Source organism: Perognathus longimembris, chromosome 13 (assembly GCF_023159225.1).
Source record: "Perognathus longimembris pacificus isolate PPM17 chromosome 13, ASM2315922v1, whole genome shotgun sequence".
Lineage (NCBI taxonomy): Eukaryota > Metazoa > Chordata > Mammalia > Rodentia > Heteromyidae > Perognathus > Perognathus longimembris.
Genome location: NC_063173.1, coordinates 48,950,408 through 48,968,929, shown reverse-complemented (window position 1 = coordinate 48,968,929; position 18,522 = coordinate 48,950,408). Strand labels below are relative to the sequence as shown.

The 18,522-nt window shown below is 43.8% G+C and overlaps 1 protein-coding gene across 12 annotated transcripts in view; it reads left to right on the top strand.

The window, feature by feature from the left end:
- The window catches only part of Celf1 (CUGBP Elav-like family member 1), an 84,970-nt gene extending 68,329 nt beyond the window's left edge, over positions 1-16,641 (top strand). For 6 of the 12 annotated variants that reach the window (XM_048361586.1, XM_048361585.1, XM_048361581.1 and 3 more), the window contains 8 exons: positions 387-548; positions 4,599-4,674; positions 6,503-6,631; positions 6,988-7,101; positions 8,349-8,534; positions 9,705-9,848; positions 10,255-10,422; positions 13,707-16,641. In XM_048361586.1, the coding sequence (XP_048217543.1) occupies positions 387-548; positions 4,599-4,674; positions 6,503-6,631; positions 6,988-7,101; positions 8,349-8,534; positions 9,705-9,848; positions 10,255-10,382 (939 nt within the window). In that variant the 3' untranslated portion in view covers positions 10,383-10,422; positions 13,707-16,641. Of the gene's footprint in view, positions 1-386; positions 549-4,598; positions 4,675-6,502; positions 6,632-6,987; positions 7,102-8,348; positions 8,535-9,704; positions 9,849-10,254; positions 10,423-10,510; positions 11,046-13,706 lie in introns of those variants that run through there. The other 6 variants (XM_048361578.1, XM_048361577.1, XM_048361580.1 and 3 more) reach the window with 6 other exon arrangements.
- Positions 16,642-18,522: the final 1,881 nt, after the last annotated feature.

Below are 18,522 nucleotides of genomic sequence, written 5' to 3'. Positions count from 1 at the left end.
TCTATGCACAGTACTGGATGGTCCTAAAACTTAAATAGATAATTTATCATATAGTGAAACAAAAAAACCCACATTACTTTCCTTAAAATTAACCTTGGAGCCAGTTGTGGTAATTAATGTCCATAGTCCCAGGTATGCATGAGGCTGAGTGGGAGGATCTTATGAGCCCCAGAGTTTTGAGCTAGCTTGAATCCATTTTAAGTAAATACAAGATTAATATATTGGAAACAAGTGCCATTTAAATATGGTCTTTTGTGAATAGTATATCAGAATGGATGTCATTTTGGCGATGATTGAAATTAGAATGCAGCTTGCATGTCATCAAAACAGATCTTTTCTTAATCCAGAAGGATGAATCTGACCCTTGGGTTTTGATGTTTTCATAGGGTTGCTCATCCCCCATGGTGGTAAAATTTGCTGATACGCAGAAGGACAAAGAACAGAAGAGAATGGCCCAGCAGCTCCAGCAGCAGATGCAGCAAATCAGTGCAGCATCTGTATGGGGAAACCTGGCTGGTCTAAATACTCTTGGACCCCAGTATTTAGCAGTGAGTCCTTGTGGTTTGCTTTCTGCAGACTGTGCAAGCTCCCAGCTGTTTTTTCTTCTGCTCTCCCTAGCTAACAAACACAGTGGCATTTACAACTTTTGGCACACAGAGGCTTTACAAAAATCCAGGCTATGTGATATTCTTTGTCATGTTAGTCTGTTCACTTTTCTTACTCTGGTTGGTCATGGGTTGTAGGTTACATCTTAAGGATTTTGTTACAGTTAGAGAAAAATCCTGATTATCTGGTTTGAAGATTTAGAGTAATCTGTAGTTTGAAATTGAAGAGAAAAATTCCTAAGAAAATCTTCACTACCAAGCTTTCATTTCCATGTCTCTATCAGATGTAGGCAGCATCATTAAAATTCTTACTGAGTCTTGCTAAAAAATAATAATAAGCCAATTATCCTTGGTTGTAATCCTATTTATTTTTTTCCGACAGATTGAACTATCAAGTTATTAGCCTGGATATTAGGCTAGTGCTCTACCACTTGAGCCACAGTGCCACTCATGGTTTTCTGGTGGTTAATTGGAGAAAAAAGTCTCACGGACTTTCCTACCCAGGCTGGCTCTGAACCATGATCCTCAAATCTCAGCCTCCTGAGTAGCTAGGATTACAGGCGTGAGCCCCTGGTGCCTGGCTTAGCCTGGATATTATTAAATGAGAATTATAGGTGCATGTTTATTTAAGTTTATCAGGTTATAACTAGGTTTTCTTTAAAATGATCTATATTGTAGAGCTTTGAGTTACATAGTAGTGAACGTCTATTTTCAATTTGTTATTTGGAATGAATAGATTTGTAATATGTCATAGGAAGTTAGTATTGTTTTAACTCTTAAAAGAATTGTACCCAGCACAAAACAAGAAACCTCTCATCTGTGAGTCAAAGTCAAGTCATCTCTGGCCAGACATGGTAGTAGCTCTTAGGAGGCTATAGCAGGAAAGGTTCATGAGTTCATGGCCAGCATTATTTATGTAGCAAGACCAGGCTGTAGAGCAGCCTGGTCTATAGTTAGAACTTGTTTCTCAACAAAACAGAAAAGATCACTTCTGAAACTATAAATGTTGAGACCACTAGATTCTTATGGATCATCTGAAAATTCTCATATGAATAACTAATAGAATTGTTAACTTAGTCCTTTCAAGTATTACTTTGTATGGACATAGAGGAAAGATAACAATTTCTTTCCCCTCGTGCTGAATTTAGATTAATTTGATAGCTGTTGGTTTCTGTATTTCTAAAATCTTAGGAAAAATCCCAGTTTTTCCTAGCTGGTATTTCTTTAAAGTTAAAAAAGAAAGCAAATTGTTTTATTTCATCAGATTAAGCTGTTTTTTTAGTACTAGAACATGGAGATTTTTTTTGGGGGGGGGGCAGTCCTGGGGCTTGGACTCAGGGCCTGAGCACTGTCCCTGGCTTCTTTTTGCTCAAGGCTAGCACTCTGCCACTTGAGCCACAGCGCCACTTCTGGCCATTTTCTATATATGTGGTGCTGGGGAGACGAACCCAGGACTTCATGTATACGAGCGAGGCATGCACCCTTGCCACTAGGCCATATCCCCAGCCCCACATGGAGATTTTTTTTAGTCTTCCAAGATGATAATGCTTTGAAAATGATCTCCATGTTAAGCTTTTTTTTTTTTTTTTTGCTAGTCATGGTGCTTGAACTCAGGACCTGAGCACTGTCCCTGGCTTCTTTTCGCTTGAGGCTAGTATTCTACCACTTGAGCCAGCCACAATGCCACTTCCAGCTTTTTCTGTTTATGTGGTATTGAGGAATCGAACCCAGGGCTTCATGCATGCTAGGCAAGCACTCTATACCGCTAAGCCACATTCCAAGCCAAACATTGCTTTTAATAGCATTTTTTTGTCTGTCTTTAGAGAAGATTCTACACTTTACCCTCATTACCACATGATGTGGTATATGTTGAGAGCTGTGGTCTCTTTGTATCAATTAGACATGATCCTGTCCTAAGAGGTGCTTTCATTTAGGGAAGGGAAACGGAGGTACCAAGTACAGTATGCATAGTCAATCAGTTAGGACTGAACATATTGCTTAAGATATATATGTTTGTTTGTTGGTCGTGGGGCTTGAACTCTGGGCCTGAGCACTGTCCCTGAGCTCTTCAGCTCAAAGGTAGTGCTCTACCACTTTGAGCCACAGCACCACTTCTAGTTTTCTGGTGGTTAATTGGAGATAAGAGTGTCACGGACTTTCCTGTCTAGTCTAGCTTTGAACCGCGATCTTCAGGTCTCAGCCTCCTAAGTAACTAGGATTATAGGGGATTATAGGCACCGGCTCCAGGCCTTAAGATATATATATTTTTTTTTTTTTGCCAGTCCTGGGCCTTGGACTCAGGGCCTGAGCACTGTCCCTGGCTTCTTCCCGCTCAAGGCTAGCACTCTGCCATTTGAGCCGCAGCGCCGCTTCTGGCCGTTTTCTGTATATGTGGTGCTGGGGAATCGAACCCAGGGCCTCGTGTATCCGAGGCAGGCACTCTTGCCACTAGGCTATATCCCCAGCCCCAGGCCTTAAGATATTTTAAGAAGACAAAAATAAGGACATATGGGTGCTAATGGGTCGTGTAACTGATAGTTCATCAGAGTTAATTATAACATCCTTTCTGGATATGTGGATTTGAACCAGCTAAGCTCTTCTGGGCAGTGATTCTTTGTGTCGGTAAACCCCTTTAATAAGTGATAAAGATTATATGTATGTGCCGCCTCCTATTGTTTTTGTGGGGGCTTGTTGACTACCTGAAACCTGTCTATGAGCTCTGCCTTTGAAGGATTCATGATAGAATAATAGCCATGTCAGATATTTATAGGAAAGGAAAGCAAGAATATGGTACCAAAATGACGATTTTTCCATAAGGAGCAGTAATTAGGTTTGCATGGAGCAAAGATTTTCAGCAGGTTGATTTGGGAGGTTATGGTTTACCAGGGTATATAGAGTGAGATTGTATAGTTTCATAAATTCATGGATAGGTGCTCTGGTTTTGTTTATGAGACAACCATTGAAAGCGAACATACACTGAATTTGTTAGGTGAATTGATTCATCAACCACTTGGTCAGTAGAGGCAAATTTGGAGGGGAGGAAATAGAGCTTGATAGATCTGTAGCTTGGGAGCAGCTGGTTAGTTGTGAGTACATTTTTGGCCTGTAAAAAGCCACTCAAAGAAATAGTATTAATTGCTCGGCACAGGTGGCTCCTAGCTAGTCAGGAGGCTGAGATCTCTTGATCACTGTTCAAATCCAGCTGAAAAGTCCAGAAAAGTCCATGAGACTCTTCTCTCCACTGAACCACCAAAGAAGCTAGAAGTGGTTTTGTAGCTCAAAGTTGTAGAGCCCTAGCTTTGAGTAAAAAAGCTTAGGGATAGCACCCAGACCCTGAGTTCAAGCCCCACGACCGACACCCCCTCCAAAAAAAAAAAAAAAACTATGAAGCCAGATGTCGTAGTATAAATCTGTAATCTCAGCACTGGGCGACTAATGTAGGAAACTCACAAGTTTTAAGTACACCTGAGTTACAAAGCCAGATCCATATTTTTTTTGGGGGGGGGAATTCATAAGACAATACTATGAAACGATCAAATATGATATTTAAAATAATTGTGTGGAGTAGAAATTGAGTATCCAGATGGAAATAACCTATTTGAGTATGTGTTGGCCTAACCAAGAACTTGAGAGAGGAAGCTAGAGATAGTTGTCGTTTTTATGCACATACTAAGACGGTCCACTGTATAAGTGGCTGAATATAGCTTACTTCCCTGAACTGCTTTTGTCCTCTTTGCTGTATTCTGCTGCCCAGGGACTTGAACTTAGCTCAGTATCCAGTGAACATACTATCTCCTGGGCAGGGCTTTAGTTGTATTGTCATGTGCTGTCATAAATCTTACGTTTCTGTTGTATTTGCTTGGGATCTTGTCTTTGACTTTGTCTTCTCTCTGGGGGCCTCTGCACTCTCGCTTTGCTGTGCTGTAGAGTTATCCCAGATGCAGAACCAGCCCTCACTCTCACTCTTGTTCTGTTTTTTGGTGTAATGTCTAGCTTTATTTGCAGCTCCTTCAGCAGACTGCCTCCTCTGGGAACCTCAACACCTTGAGCAGCCTCCACCCAATGGGAGGTAAGTATTGAGCTGCAGCAGAGGAGCAGCAGGCCAAGACACATGGCTGCCAACAGTCCCAGAGTTTTGCAGTTTGTACCCCATATATATATATATTTTTTCTTCTTCTTTTTTTTTTTTTTTTGCCAGTCCTGGGCCTGGGACTCAGGGCCTGAGCCCTGTCCCTGGCTTCTTCCAGCTCAAGGCTAGCACTCTGCCACCTGAGCCACAGCGCCCCTTCTGGCCGTTTTCCATATATGTGGTGCTTGGGAATCGAACTGAGAGCTTCATGTGTAGGAGGCAAGTGCTCTTGCCACTAGGCCATATTCCCAGCCCTATATATTCTTTATTTTTGGCCAGTCCTTGGGCTTGGACTCAGGGCCTGGGCACTGTCCTTGGCTTCTTTTTGCTCAAGACTAGCATTCTACCTCTTGAGCCACAGCGCCACTTCTGGCCTTTTCTGTTTATGTGGTGCTGAGGAACCGAATCCAGGGCTTCGTGCATGCTAGCAAGCACTTTACCACTAAGCCACATTCCCAACCCCTATTTTTATTTTTTGCCAGTCCTGGGACTTGGACTCAGGGTCTGAGCACTGTCCCTGGCTTCTTTTTGCTCAAGGCAAGCACTCTTACCTCTTGAGCCAGAGCACTACTTCTGTCTTTTTCTGTTTATGAGGTGCTGAGGAATTGAACCCAGGGCTTTGTGCATTACAGGCAAGCACTTTGCTGCTAAGCTACATTCCCAGCCCCTAAAATAGTTTTTTAAAATAAAAACATATTCACTCATATTGCCTTATTTCTGCAAGGTATCTTAATACCACTTTAAAAGTACATTGAAAACTTACTACAAGTAGCAGGGTTCATAACAAAATGTATTTCTGTACACAGAGTTGAGCCAAGCACCATCAGAAAACTTGGTGAGGACAGAGAGAGGGGCATTTCTAGAGCTCCCTGTGCCTTTGTTCAGTATAGACATCCAGATTTCAGTGAACTGAATTTTGCAGCTTGAAATTTTTTGATAAGACATTCACTTTGTCTTAGAGAATTTACTTTGCTATTTTCATTTTTTGGTAGTACTAGTATTTGAATTCAGGGCCTTGCATTTGCAAGACAGGCAGTCTACCACTGAACCATAATGCCCAGCAGTTTGTTGTTTTTGGAAAGTTGCTAGATTATATTTTATATTTTCACTTATGTTCTTTATCTTCTGCACTCAAGCTGCCTTTCCACCATTTAGTAAAATGGTTTGCAACATCCACAGCACAATTCTATTTTATTTTATTTTTTGCTGTGTTTACCTATTTCTACATTCAAGACTTTTCCTTATGTCTTTTGCCAATTAATCTGCTGTTTAAGTGGCAGTGCTTTATTCTTTCTCCTATTCTGTTATTTTCCTTGGGCCTTCTGGATCTCTGCTGCATTTTCTGTTTGTTCCCCTCCATTGCACAGAATAAATCCTCTGTAAAGTGTGAGTGAGGGACTTGGATGAAGTCCCATACCCTACCCAGTTTCCTACTTGTCTGCCCCTTTATTAATACTCACTCGAGTTGCTATGCTATTGGATTAAACTAACTTTTCCCTGAGAAAATTACCTTGCTTTCTTTTTCTCTCTTCTTCCCTGACACTCATGCGCTTGGGATTAAACCTAGGACCTTGTGTGTGTTAAGCATACACTGTACCACTGAGTCATACCCCTCAGTGACTTAGAGTTTCTTAATGAACCCTGTAATCTTGCTTGCAATGCTGTCTAAAAGGTTCTTCTTAGTCAGGGATCAGTCTTCTGCTGTCATCTCAGGAAGAAACAGAAGGCACCCTATCTGCTGGCTAATCTCTTACTTTGGCTATTGCAGGGTTAAATGCAATGCAGTTACAGAATTTAGCTGCACTAGCTGCAGCAGCTAGTGCAGCTCAGAACACGCCCAGTGGTACCAGTGCCCTCACTACATCCAGCAGTCCCCTCAGCGTCCTCACCAGTTCAGGTAAGTGTGTCACAGGGATCTTTGTCCCATTGTGGTACTTGGACAGATCCTGTTCAAAAGTAGAGGCCAAAGAGGAGTCATGTCTTCTTGGAAAGATGTTAACACCTATATCCAGAAAGGTCAGATTGTCAACAACAAAGTTTCAAATGTCATCTTTGACTTTGAACTGAACTTAGAATTCTTATAATTTTTAGTTTCCCGTTTCTCTTGTTTGTTCTGCCAGGACACTCACCAGAATTAGTAGTTGACAACCATTTGTACAACATAGAATACTTGAATAGAATTGTTGTGCTTTGGTTCCTGTTAATAAGAGAAGAGAAGTAATGGCTTGAGTTTAATGCCTTGATTTCTAATAGCAGGGTCTTCACCTAGCTCCAGCAGCAGTAACTCTGTGAATCCCATAGCCTCACTTGGAGCCCTGCAGACATTAGCTGGAGCAACAGCTGGTCTCAACGTTGGCTCTTTGGCAGGTAAGGGGCAGTCTCTCATTGTCATTAGGCAGAACATTTTATACAACCCCTATTATAGGGGACCACTAGAATAATTGAATTGACCCAGAAGAGTTAGAAATAATGTGGAATTTTGAATCAGACCTGAGTTAAATCCCACCTCTTTCACCACCCTTCCCTTTACATAGCCATTTTCTCATCTCTGAAGTAAGAGTATCAGAATACATAAAGAGTGGCTAAGGAATTAAATGAAAACATGCGTCAACTTCCAATGGGACATTGCAGTAGTACTTGGAACCTAGAATATGCTCAGTTAATGTTAGCTACTATTAGATGCTAGCATTTTATCCATTTTTTTGGGGGGGCGGGCAGTCCTGGGCCTTGGACTCAGGGCCTGAGCACTGTCCCTGGCTTCTTTTTTGCTCGAGGCTAGCACTCTGCCACCTGAGCCACAGCGCCCCTTCTGGTTGTTTTCCATATATGTGGTGCTGGAGAATCGAACTGAGAGCTTCATGTGTTAGGAGGCAAGCACTCTTGCCATTAGGCCATATTCCCAGCCCCATTACCCATATTTTTAAAAACTCATTTATTTAAAAAAAAAATTTTGCCAGTCCTGGGGCTTGGACTCGGGACCTGAGCACTGTCCCTGGCTTCTTTTCACTCAAGGCTAACACTTGAGCCACATGCCCCTTCCAGCCTTTTCTGTTTATGTGGTGCTGAGGAATTGAGCCCAGGGCTTCATGCATGCTAGGCAAGCACTCTACCACTAAGCTACATTCCCAGTACCCCCCACCTCCCATCTTTTTTGTATGAGTAGTGTTGGAATTCAAACATAGAGCTTTGCCCATGTCAGGTGAGTGCCCTACCAATCAGTTACAACCTCTTCCCATTTAACCACATCTTATGTCACTTGTACCCATAATAGTTCTTAATTCTGGGGCTCTTTACTCGATTCTAGCTCTATGTGAGAAAGTGACATAATAGCCAGAGAGAATTTGAGTGCCCTTATTTTCTTCCACAGGCAGGATGACAGAGGGAGATCCATATCTGGGCCTGACATTCTTTTAATTGTCCACATTAGCAGTAGCAAGGCCTACTGAATATCTTAGAATCTGACTTAATCAAATTAATATTCCTCAGGGAAAAACTAAAGGAAAATTGAAAGGGTGAGTTTGGGGGTGAATTTCCCTCTAGCTCACTAAATATACCTGACTTTGGTTTAAGTTGAGTCTGCCTATCATATTAATCCTTCTCTTCTTCCAACCAAGGGATGGCTGCTTTAAATGGTGGCCTGGGCAGCACTGGCCTTTCTAATGGAACTGGGAGCACCATGGAGGCCCTCACCCAGGCCTACTCGGGTATCCAGCAATATGCTGCCGCCGCACTCCCCACTCTGTACAACCAGAATTTGTTGACACAGCAGAGTATTGGTGCTGCTGGAAGCCAGAAGGAAGGTGAGTGCCAAGGGAGGTTGGGCTCAGGGATGTGCATGTCACTCCTGTACTATAACTGAACCTGGAAAGGCCGGACAGAGACTAAAAGAATGTTAGGTGGTCACACCAACACTTTATCTGATTAATTGCAAGAGTAGACTGAGGAAACCAGACACCAATGGCTTACACCTGTAATCCTTGCTACTCGGGAGGCTAAGATGTAAGGGTCCTTGTTCATAGCCTGGGCAGGAAAGTTCGTGAGACTTTTTTTTTCTGGTCCTGGAGCTTGAACTCAGAGGGCCTGGGTACTGTCCCTGAGCCTTTTTGTGCTCAAGGCTTAGCACTCTTATCACTTGAGCCACAGCACCACTTCTGGCTTTTTCTAAGTCATTTGTTGAAGATAAGAAGCTCAAGGACTTTACTGCCTGAGCTGGCTTTGAACCATGGTCCTCAGAACTCAGCCTCCTGAGTAGCTAGGATTACAGACATGAGCCACCAGCTCCTGGTTTCGTGAAAATTTTATGTTCAATTAACCACCAAAAAGCCAGAAGTAGAGCTATGGCTTAAGTAGTAGAACATGAGGCCTTGAGTGAAAAGACTAAGGGTAGCACCCAGACCCTGAATTCAAAATGTGATGATGTGCTTTGGGATTGTTTTCTGATTCCGCTTTAGGTCAGAATCTCTTTGTATCCTCCAGGGCGGAGACTAGTTTTTAGATAAACCAACTTGGAGGCCACAGTGAAATAGGAAAAGGAAGTAGAAGGCATCAGTCCACACCAGTCTTGGAGCTTGAGCTTAGGGCCTGAGCATTGTCCCTGAGCTTCTTTTGCACAAGGCTGGCACTCTACCACTTGAGCCACAGCACCACTTTTGGCTTGTTCTGTTTATGTGGTACTGAGGAATGAAACCCAGAGCTTCATGCATGCTAGGCAAGCACTCTACCACTAAGTCATATTCCTAGCCTCACTTCTAGCTTTTTTGGTAGTTAATTGGCAGTAAGAATCTCACAGACTTTCCTGACTAGGCTGGCTTTGAACCATGATTCTCAGATCTCAGTAGCTGTGATTGCAGGGGTGAGCCTCTGGCACCCAGTATAGGCTTGTGATAGTTTTAATATAAATAGGAATGAAAGTCATTGGCACAGGTTGATAAGTGTGATTGATATTTTTCTCATCAATGGGTATTTTGAAGGTCCAGAGGGAGCCAACCTGTTCATATACCACCTGCCCCAGGAGTTTGGAGATCAGGACCTACTGCAGATGTTTATGCCCTTTGGGAATGTTGTATCTGCCAAAGTTTTTATAGACAAGCAGACAAACCTGAGCAAGTGTTTTGGTATGTTGACTTCTTTTCTGGTGTCAAGGTGGGATAAAGTACTTACCATTGAAAAAGAGCAGAGGCTGACATAAAAAGAGCTGCACTTGAGTTTAACTTGGGACATTACTTTTCTCATACCTGTAGCTTACATAATGATTTCTTGCAGTTTTCTAGAGGGAAAAATAAGTATGAAAACAGCTTGCAAAAAAAAAAAAAGCTGGGGGGGAGGTGGGGGAGTCCTATGTAGATACCAGGTAGTATTGTTAAGACTAATGTAATTCATATATCATTTCCAGAGGTTTTACCCCTGCTGGGAAAAATTTGGACTTGAAACTAAGCATATAAGGTATTTTTTGCATAAGGAGAACTGAGACTCTCCTTGCCCCATTATGTCCCTCACCTAGGTTTCTGCTTGGACACACAGGTTTTGTAAGTTATGACAATCCGGTTTCGGCTCAAGCTGCCATCCAGTCCATGAATGGCTTCCAGATTGGCATGAAGCGGCTTAAAGTGCAGCTCAAGCGTTCAAAGAATGACAGCAAGCCCTACTGAGCGTGCTCCCCTCTGAGACTGGAGTTGAGAGGGTCTTCTGGTAAGTGGGGGAGGAGCACCCTTAGTGATTTGGAGCCCTAAGGCTGTGTGTTGACAGCCCTGGACCCTGATCCCTGCCACTCTCGCAGGCTCAGCTTGCCCTGAAGACTCAGCTACTGCCTTCTGTGGGAGTTTCGCTTCGTACAGAGGACAAGTTTGTGCTTTGGTTTCCAGTGTTTTACTTTGGAGTTTAGGTGCCATATCCTGAGTTGTTTTTTTCCCCCCCTTTATTTAAAGTTTGCCGTGTTTGTAACCAGTGTGTTGAGAAGGACCAACACCAGACCACCCTGGCGGAGGAGAAATAGGGAAATATTTTTAGAAGATGATCAGAATTTGCCCCCAAACTACCCCAAGGGAGGACTGAGTGAAGCAGAAAAGTTGGCCCTCATAATTTGAGAGCAAGGGTGGGTGAAATTAGAACTGACATCCAAGAGCTGCAGGGTAGAAGCAGGTGGGTTGGCTTTGGAGGAGAGCGGGGGTGACTTGACACTAACACCCTGGCAGCTGGAGCCAGAAGCTCTGCCATAGCTGTGGAGAGTGAGTTTTTTATACCTGTTTTCAGATTCTTGTCCCTAATTTCTATCCCTCTTTCCTAAAAGAGGATCAGCAAGGTTTTGTTTTTTGGTTGTTGTTTCTTTCTTTCTTTCTTTCTTTTTTTTTTTTTAAATACAGCAGCTGTTAAATTAGCCTGATAATATGCAAAAAGCAGGGAGACTTCACCCACAGCCCACCTTTAATACTGGTTTGCCCTGCCTGGCTGTTGGCTGGGTGAAGCAGCCAAAGAGGTCATATTTAGTTTACTTCAACATCAAATTAGACCATGACCCACTTCCCACAGCTCCCTTTAAATCAGGCTTCTCTGGAAGATATTGCCTGGTTTCCTTCCTTGTAGTTCACCACAGCAAGGAGCATTACCTCCATCCCAAGCCACAATATTTTGACTAGGGCAGATTCAAGCTGCCCTTGCAGCGTCTAGCTAAAGGAGGGCTCCTTTCCTGGGCAGTGATCAAAAGCCATCTAGCTGGGGGAGGAAGAGCCTGCTTTCTTGGTATACCTTAAACAGAGGGTCCCTTGAAGCCAGGGCACTGCATTTGCCAGTGGCCAGAAAGATGCAGAAATCCATGCTTTCCTCCTTGATTGAGGTGTGCCAGCCATAGTGTTCCCATAGAGGTCTGGCAGGCTCCTCTTTTAACTACTCTAGCCCCATCTTCTGCCCTTGGGGATGGAGGAAAGTACGTTTACAGCCTCCATATGGATTTAGTGTTCATTTACCTCAGTATTACTGTATTCATTTTTGTCCTTGTACTTAAAGTTAGCTCCCAGCTGCCTCCCAAGGTCTCATTCCAGCCCTTGCCTCTGACCCACACAGCTTCTAGGCTCTGCCTCTGCCTCTCCTGTTACAGGGGTGGAGAGCCGGGATGACATGTGTTGGAATGCACCTGGGCAGAAGTAGTCCTGTTAGAATATGATAATTAGCCACAGCCAGGTACTGAGTCCTGGGACCCTAGAAACAACCAAGACCAGGCCCCTGGCACCAGAGATCAGAACAAAGGGGTTGTTTGCTTTTCAGTTAGATGGGGCACTCTCCTTATCACACTGTCCCTGTGGGTGAAGACAGGGAGTGACCCTCTTGCTGTTGTACAGGTAGTAGTTGGTGTTGGATCCCCTGTTGAAGCTATCACAGCTGCTCCCTACTCGTAGTGATAACCTGGGTCTGTTGTCCTCTAAGAAACGTGAAACATACACTTCTCAAGCTGAACCACGTAAACTTGAATTCTGCGCACTGGGAGAAATGTGTCCTGTGTTTCAAAGGATGAAACTGTTCTAAAGGCTTCCAGGGTTATGATGGGATTTTTTTTTTAATAAAGCAAAAATAAAAAAAATAAAAATAAAAAAAAAAAGAAAAAAATGCTAGGTTGGGGAGGCGCTGTTCTGAATCCCAACCAGCTGGAACCAAGAATGTTGTTTCTATTTTTATAGAAGTTTTATACAGCTCCAGGGTGGAGAATATTTATTACCTAAATTATATCTCTGGAAAAGGCCAGGATTTTGTAGAATCCAGAATGTGATTGTTGTACACACAGGGTGCTGTGTATGATTGAAACTACTGACTTTGTGTGGCCATTTGCAGCCCAGCTCACCTGCCCAAGGGGAAAGCTAATGTTAATGCTGTGAATTGGCAAAGGAGAGAGCTGTGCTCTCCAGGGTGCTGCCGGTTCTGTGCTCCTAACCTTCTGTTTATCTTCCTCCTTGGCCAGAACTCCCCTCCCCTCCCCCTTCTTCCCTTCCCTCCTGCACTATTTGTCCCTAGATTTGTCCTGGGTTCTGGGACCTTAGCAAACAACTGTCCTAATGACAAGAGGCAAAGGTATGATGCGCTGCCTTTGATAAACATCCCAAGGCCTTCAAGGTTCTCTTTTCTTAAAAGGAGCACTTGTCCCAGCAGGGGTCTGGCCTGCTGAGGCAGCCAGCTGGTGAGAACATGCACTTCTGTTCTCTCCTCCCCCAGCCCAGAGCATTAGCGCAGCAGCAGCACTGCCCTTGAGCACAGTTCTCTCCCCAGGCCAAAGATGGTTTTGTGAAGAAGCTGCTCCCCTACCAGTCTCACCACGTGAAAGGGCTTAGCTCAGAGAGTGAAGACTAGTCTTAAGCAGTCCTTTTCTGTTTTGTGGAGGTCTCACTTGCAATGTGTTTTCTGCTGTAGTTTTTGTTTGTTTCTTGGGTTACATCATGAAATTGATTTGCCTTGAACGCAGCCAGATCACTGTCTCCTGGGCTCCACAGAAGAGGCCAGGGCGTACTTGGAAGCTAAGGGCTTGGATTTCTGGGAACAAAGGGCCGTCCCTGTAGGACTGGGCAGGAAACCCTGGCCCTCTGTCCTGAAGAATCTTCCCCACCCCAGCCAGCATTTCTCCCTACCCTGACTGACTCCTGTCCATCTTGGCCAGGGAATGGGAGCCAAGGCCAGGGCCCTACCCCCCCCCCCCCCCCCATACCTTCTTTTCTTCTATGTTGGGTGCTTCGCAGGAAATCCAAGCCTTAGGTTCCCTTCTGTCTCTGGCAGTTGGATGTTTTCTTGGTGTCCTCCATGTCCTTTTTGACTTTGCCTGTGTCCATTGTTGGCATGTGCGAAAGTTCCCTGTCATTACCCACCCCCGGCCCGCCCCGCCTCCTCATTTCAGGGCTGCACACACAGTGAGTGTCCTGTTCTCTCTCTCTTTGTTTGGATGTATTGCTCTGTGTAACTCAGTGGGTCTCCCTCTTTCTGGTTTGTTTTTTTTCTAGATTCCTGCCGTTTGTTCATCGTTGTGCCTAAAGCATGTCGATGTGGCGTCAAGTACATCGTCCAAATCCCTGTCTCTTCAGCTTCTCTGATGCTTGAACTCTCACCTTTGACCTTGTGTTGACCTTTGATGCTGACGTGTATTTTTATTATGTTTGTTTCTTTCTTTGTTCTTTTTTTCTTTCCTTTTTATTTTTTCCCTTTTGTGCTGCCAAAATTGGTTTTGCTAGAACGACTGCTGAAGGGGAAATATTTAAACTTGCATTTGAATATAAAAAAATCTATTTTTCTAGAACTTCATAAGATAACCACTTGATTTTGTGATTCCAATTCTTTGTAATTGTCTTCAGAGCAGCCCTACTAGCACATACCGTGTGGTGTTTGTATTTCTGTGAACACACAGCCAGTCCGTTTCTAGGCTTTGTTTCTCTGTGTGCTTAGTTTTAAAGACAACTTTGAAGTAAACAATGAAATAAAAGATGTCACTAAAACCTTTTGAGGCTCCTGAGCACATTTTGCTGATTCATTTGTGAGACTTAAGGAGACCTCATGTATTCTTTTTTTTTTTCTTTTCTCCCCTCCTCCCTGAGTTCTGACTGCAGAAAACAGCTGAACCCCCTTCTTTTTTGACTGAAGGCTGCAGTTTGGGCCCCAGCCAGCCCTTTTTCTTCTGTGGCTCTTCCCTGGAATAACCAGCAGGGAACCTGCCTGTCCCTTCCCCTCCGCCCCACCTGGCTCCTTCTATGCTTGTTCCTCTAGTCTCCACAGCAGAATGTGATGCTTTGAGGGTTTGTTTTTTTACTTTTTGTATTGTTTTTGTGTTTTTCTTTTGAATTTTTTTCTTTTCCTACTAAGATTATGCCCAGAAAAAAACAAGTTTTGCATGTTTCCTGCTGTTTCTTCACACCTTCGTATATATCACCTTCACCTCTCTGTTTTCTATAGTTTGTGCAAAAACTGACCGATTTAAAAGGGTTTCAAAGAAGCTGTTTTAAATTGTTGTGGGGTTGATTTTTTTTTTCAAGATTGTATTGTTTTATTTTGAAGTGGCAACTTTCTCCTTTACTGCCCTTAGAGCGTTTGCCTGTGCACTTAGACTGTCCCCTCTTGCAGCCTCCATGTCTCAGGGAGGCCGGGAGGCTGGCCACCCTGCTCTTAGGGTCAGAGGGGGCTAGAGAGGTACAAGGAGTATAGCTAGAATGCTAAGGTGGCTGTGGTTGAGCAGGAGGCTTGGGGTATTAGGGAAAGCACCCAGAGGAGGGAGGGTGCTCCTACTGCTAGAGGGGCCACCTGCACATGAAGCAGCAGTACATTTGCCAGCGCTTTTCCTAGGTGACAAGCACAATACTACAGTCTTCACACTGTTTACAGCCCTGGGTACCAACCACCCCACGCTGGCTCTTCACCACAGGCTCTGCTGTTGCTTAGCTAGTGGGGTGAAGTAAGGGTGGGAAATTTGTTTTTTAAATTGAGTAAAGAGTCAAATAGCTACTGACCCTGGGTGCCAGGCCAGCTAGTTCTTTGGTTTCCTGAGGAAAACTTAATCCTCTTCTTGTAGCACCATCCAGCCTCAGGGTTTTGGAACTTGAGGAAGAATGTGAGTGGAAAGGGAAAGGCCAGAGAGAGTAGACAGGGATGGGTCTGTGGAGGGAAGAGGAAGCAGGGGAGGAGTTTGTGACAGATCCTACCCGGAATTCCACACTTACAGGAGGGAGAGCTGGGAAAAGCAGGATTCTCCAGGGAAGGGTGGTAAGGTGCAGCTAGTGACTTGAAAGTGGGGTGGAGGTAGAAGCACTGTCTAGCATGGTCCATGCTGGGGTTGACAGAGGAAGGACTCTCAGCAGAGCTCCTGCTCTGTGACCCAGCAGGCTGCTCAGTATTGTGCTTGAGACCACTCTTACTAGGAGAAAATGGCAGTCAAGTGGAGGCCCAGTAAGTGTGTGGTAGGTTGCTTGATTCCTGGAAGGGTGATTGGATGGAAAGAGGCCAGAAGCCCCAGCCTGAGAGACGGCTGTGCCCCACAGTCTGACTGCACAGAGCCGCCTCTGTTGGCAGGAGGCGCTGAGGCTCCTGTGTATTGAGAAGCCTTGTTTGCCAATATATTTTGCTTTCAATTCCAAGAGAAGCTCTGGGAAAACCTGTGGATAAAACCAAATGCCAAACGTTGGACGTTGTTTCTTTTTCCTTTTCTCTCTGATTGTTTTAATTGTTCTGTGGTGGTTTTAATGGATTTGAGACCCTGGAGCGGCAGCTGCCTTTCTGATTTCCAGCTGCTTTTTGTGAATAATTTAAAAAGAAAAAAAAAAAGAAACTTTACATTTTGGAGACAAACCTGTGTGAGTTTTTTATTGGTACAAACGTTGTATTTAACACTAGGGGTTTTGTACAGTTTTTTGCCTTTTCTACTAGAAAACAATGTAAAGTGATTTCACAATGTGAAGAGAAAAAAAATTGCCACTATGACCAAACGCACAGTCTGTTCTGCAGCAACAACGGGATTTAATCAACTCAAAGTCGTGATTCAGCCGTAGAATGCTTTTCCTTGACCTTGTTTGAGCTTTCCTTTCTTTCCTGTTTTGATTTGCAAAAGAAAATGTCTTTTTGTGTGAACTTGTGTTGTACTCTGTAGAAAATTATGGATTTTGCTTTAATGGTTTTTTAAAAAGGCAAGAAGAGCCCCTGCTGCTTTTCTTACCTAATCACAGAGTTTGTGTAGTGGATTAAAAAAAAAAAAGAAAAAAAAGTTGTTACAAGTTTGGAGCAAAGGAGTATGTGTTTCAAAGGATTCTCCTTCCTTTTTTTGTGTGTTTTTCCTTTGTCCCAATGGGGAACCTAAATCTGTTTTAATTGCACAGACACACGGACAAAAAGTCATTTTGTATCTGCCAAGTGTGGTACCTTCCTTTGTTTATTTGCTATTAAACTGTTTGAGAAGAACTGATGTGGTCTTCCGAGTTGTTGATTGTTGGGGCTGGGGTTTGTGGTGGTCCTGAAGCAGGTGGTGGGGACCCTGGTCTGGTTTCATCATGCACCCACCCAAAGCTTCTGAAGGAAAACATTGTTTCTCATTAGAAAATTTTGCAAAATCACCACAAATAGAAAAATGCATTAAGTTTTCTGGCATCCTTGTTTATTTGTTCATTTTTTAGATTTATATTTTTAATCTTCATATGGCTGTATTAACCTGTCCATTTATGTGTGCATTGCTTCTTGATAAGAGTCACCACTTCCACCATTCTTCCCATTCCCCCCTTCCCCAGAGTCAGATCACGTTTCAGCCTTAGTTTTTGTGCTTCTCTGTTCTCAGCCATGGCTGCCACACCACAGAACTGACCCGAACCTGCTTTTGCCCAAGTCTCCCTTCTAGTGCTGCAGAACAAATCCTAGGTCACCACAGTCTCCTCTTCAGCACAAGGCAATTGTACTGCTGAAGATTAGTTCAGTTTATTCCTTAGTGATTCTAAATTACTCAGACCTTTGGGAGCTTCAGTTCAGCTAGCCACTGGGCCAGGACTCTGGCTGAAGAATAGGCCTTACTCAGTCCTCACTGGGCCTGGATTTCCGACTCTTTGGCTGAAGAATTTCCAACTCAGCCCTCCCTGGTACTGCTGGTCTCCTCCAAGGAGACTCTACCAAGTCTGGGTATGCCAGCCCTGCAGAGCACAAGCCTATCTGGAGGCCACCTGGCTAGGGGGTGGGCCAAACCTACTTGGGGTTTATCTGGGGGAGCATTTCCCAATGGGAGTTGCTTTAATGACTAACTCTGCATATAGTCTGTGAAGTAAGGGTTCTAAACACAAAATTGAGGATATTCTCCTGCATGCTAGGGTCTAAAACATGCATTAACATCGAAGGTTCTGAGAAGTCAGGCAGTAAAGAAGCCTCTGAGACTTGATTTAACCCAGCATCTCCCACATTGGATCTCATTTGATATTGTCCACTGTTCAAACAAAAACAATGGTAATTGGGTTTAAAAGCTGTTGTCAGCCTGGCACTGGCACTGACAGCTCACCTTATAATCGTACTTATGTCAGAGGTGGCAGATGAGGGGATCACAGTTCAAGGTCAGCCTAGGCAAAGAACAAGATCCCTCCCATCTCAATAATAGCTGGACATGATGGCCCACACCTCTCAGACTAGTTATAGGAAGTGTGTATTAAATGGGTCTCTGTCCAGACATTCTTGCTAGATCCTACTTAATAAGGCAAAAGGGCTGGGAGCATGGTTCAAGTGGTAGAGTACTTGCTTAGCAAATGTAAGTTCTTGGCTTCAACCTTCAGTTCCACAGCAAAAAGAAAAACAACTTGAGGTTCAGGAGCTGGGGATTATAAATGCTCAGTGGTAGAGTGCTAGCTTTCCAAGGTACTAGGTTTGAACCTCTACTCAGGATGGGGAAAATTCTAAAACTTTTCAACCAAATATTGCTTTTAATTGATCTTTTATTCAATCATCCATTTTGTTTATCAAAAGTATACTTAACCCCGGGCACTGGTGGGGCATGCCTGTTATCCTAGCTAGTCAGGAGGCTGAGAGCTGAAGATTGCAGTTCTAAACCAGCCCTGGCAGGAAAGTATGTTTAAGCTGGGTAATAGTGGCTCATGCCTATAATTCTACCTACTCGGGAAGCTAAGATCCAAGGATCAAGGTTTGAAGCCATATCGAGCAAGAAAGTAAAAAAAGTGAGACTCTTACTTCCAGTTAACTACCAAAAGTCAGAAGTAGAGCTGTAGCTCTAGTGGTAGAGAGCGCTGGCATTGAACAAAGAAGCTCCGGGATAGGTGTGCTCAGGTCCTGAGTTCAAGTCCTTGGACTAGCACA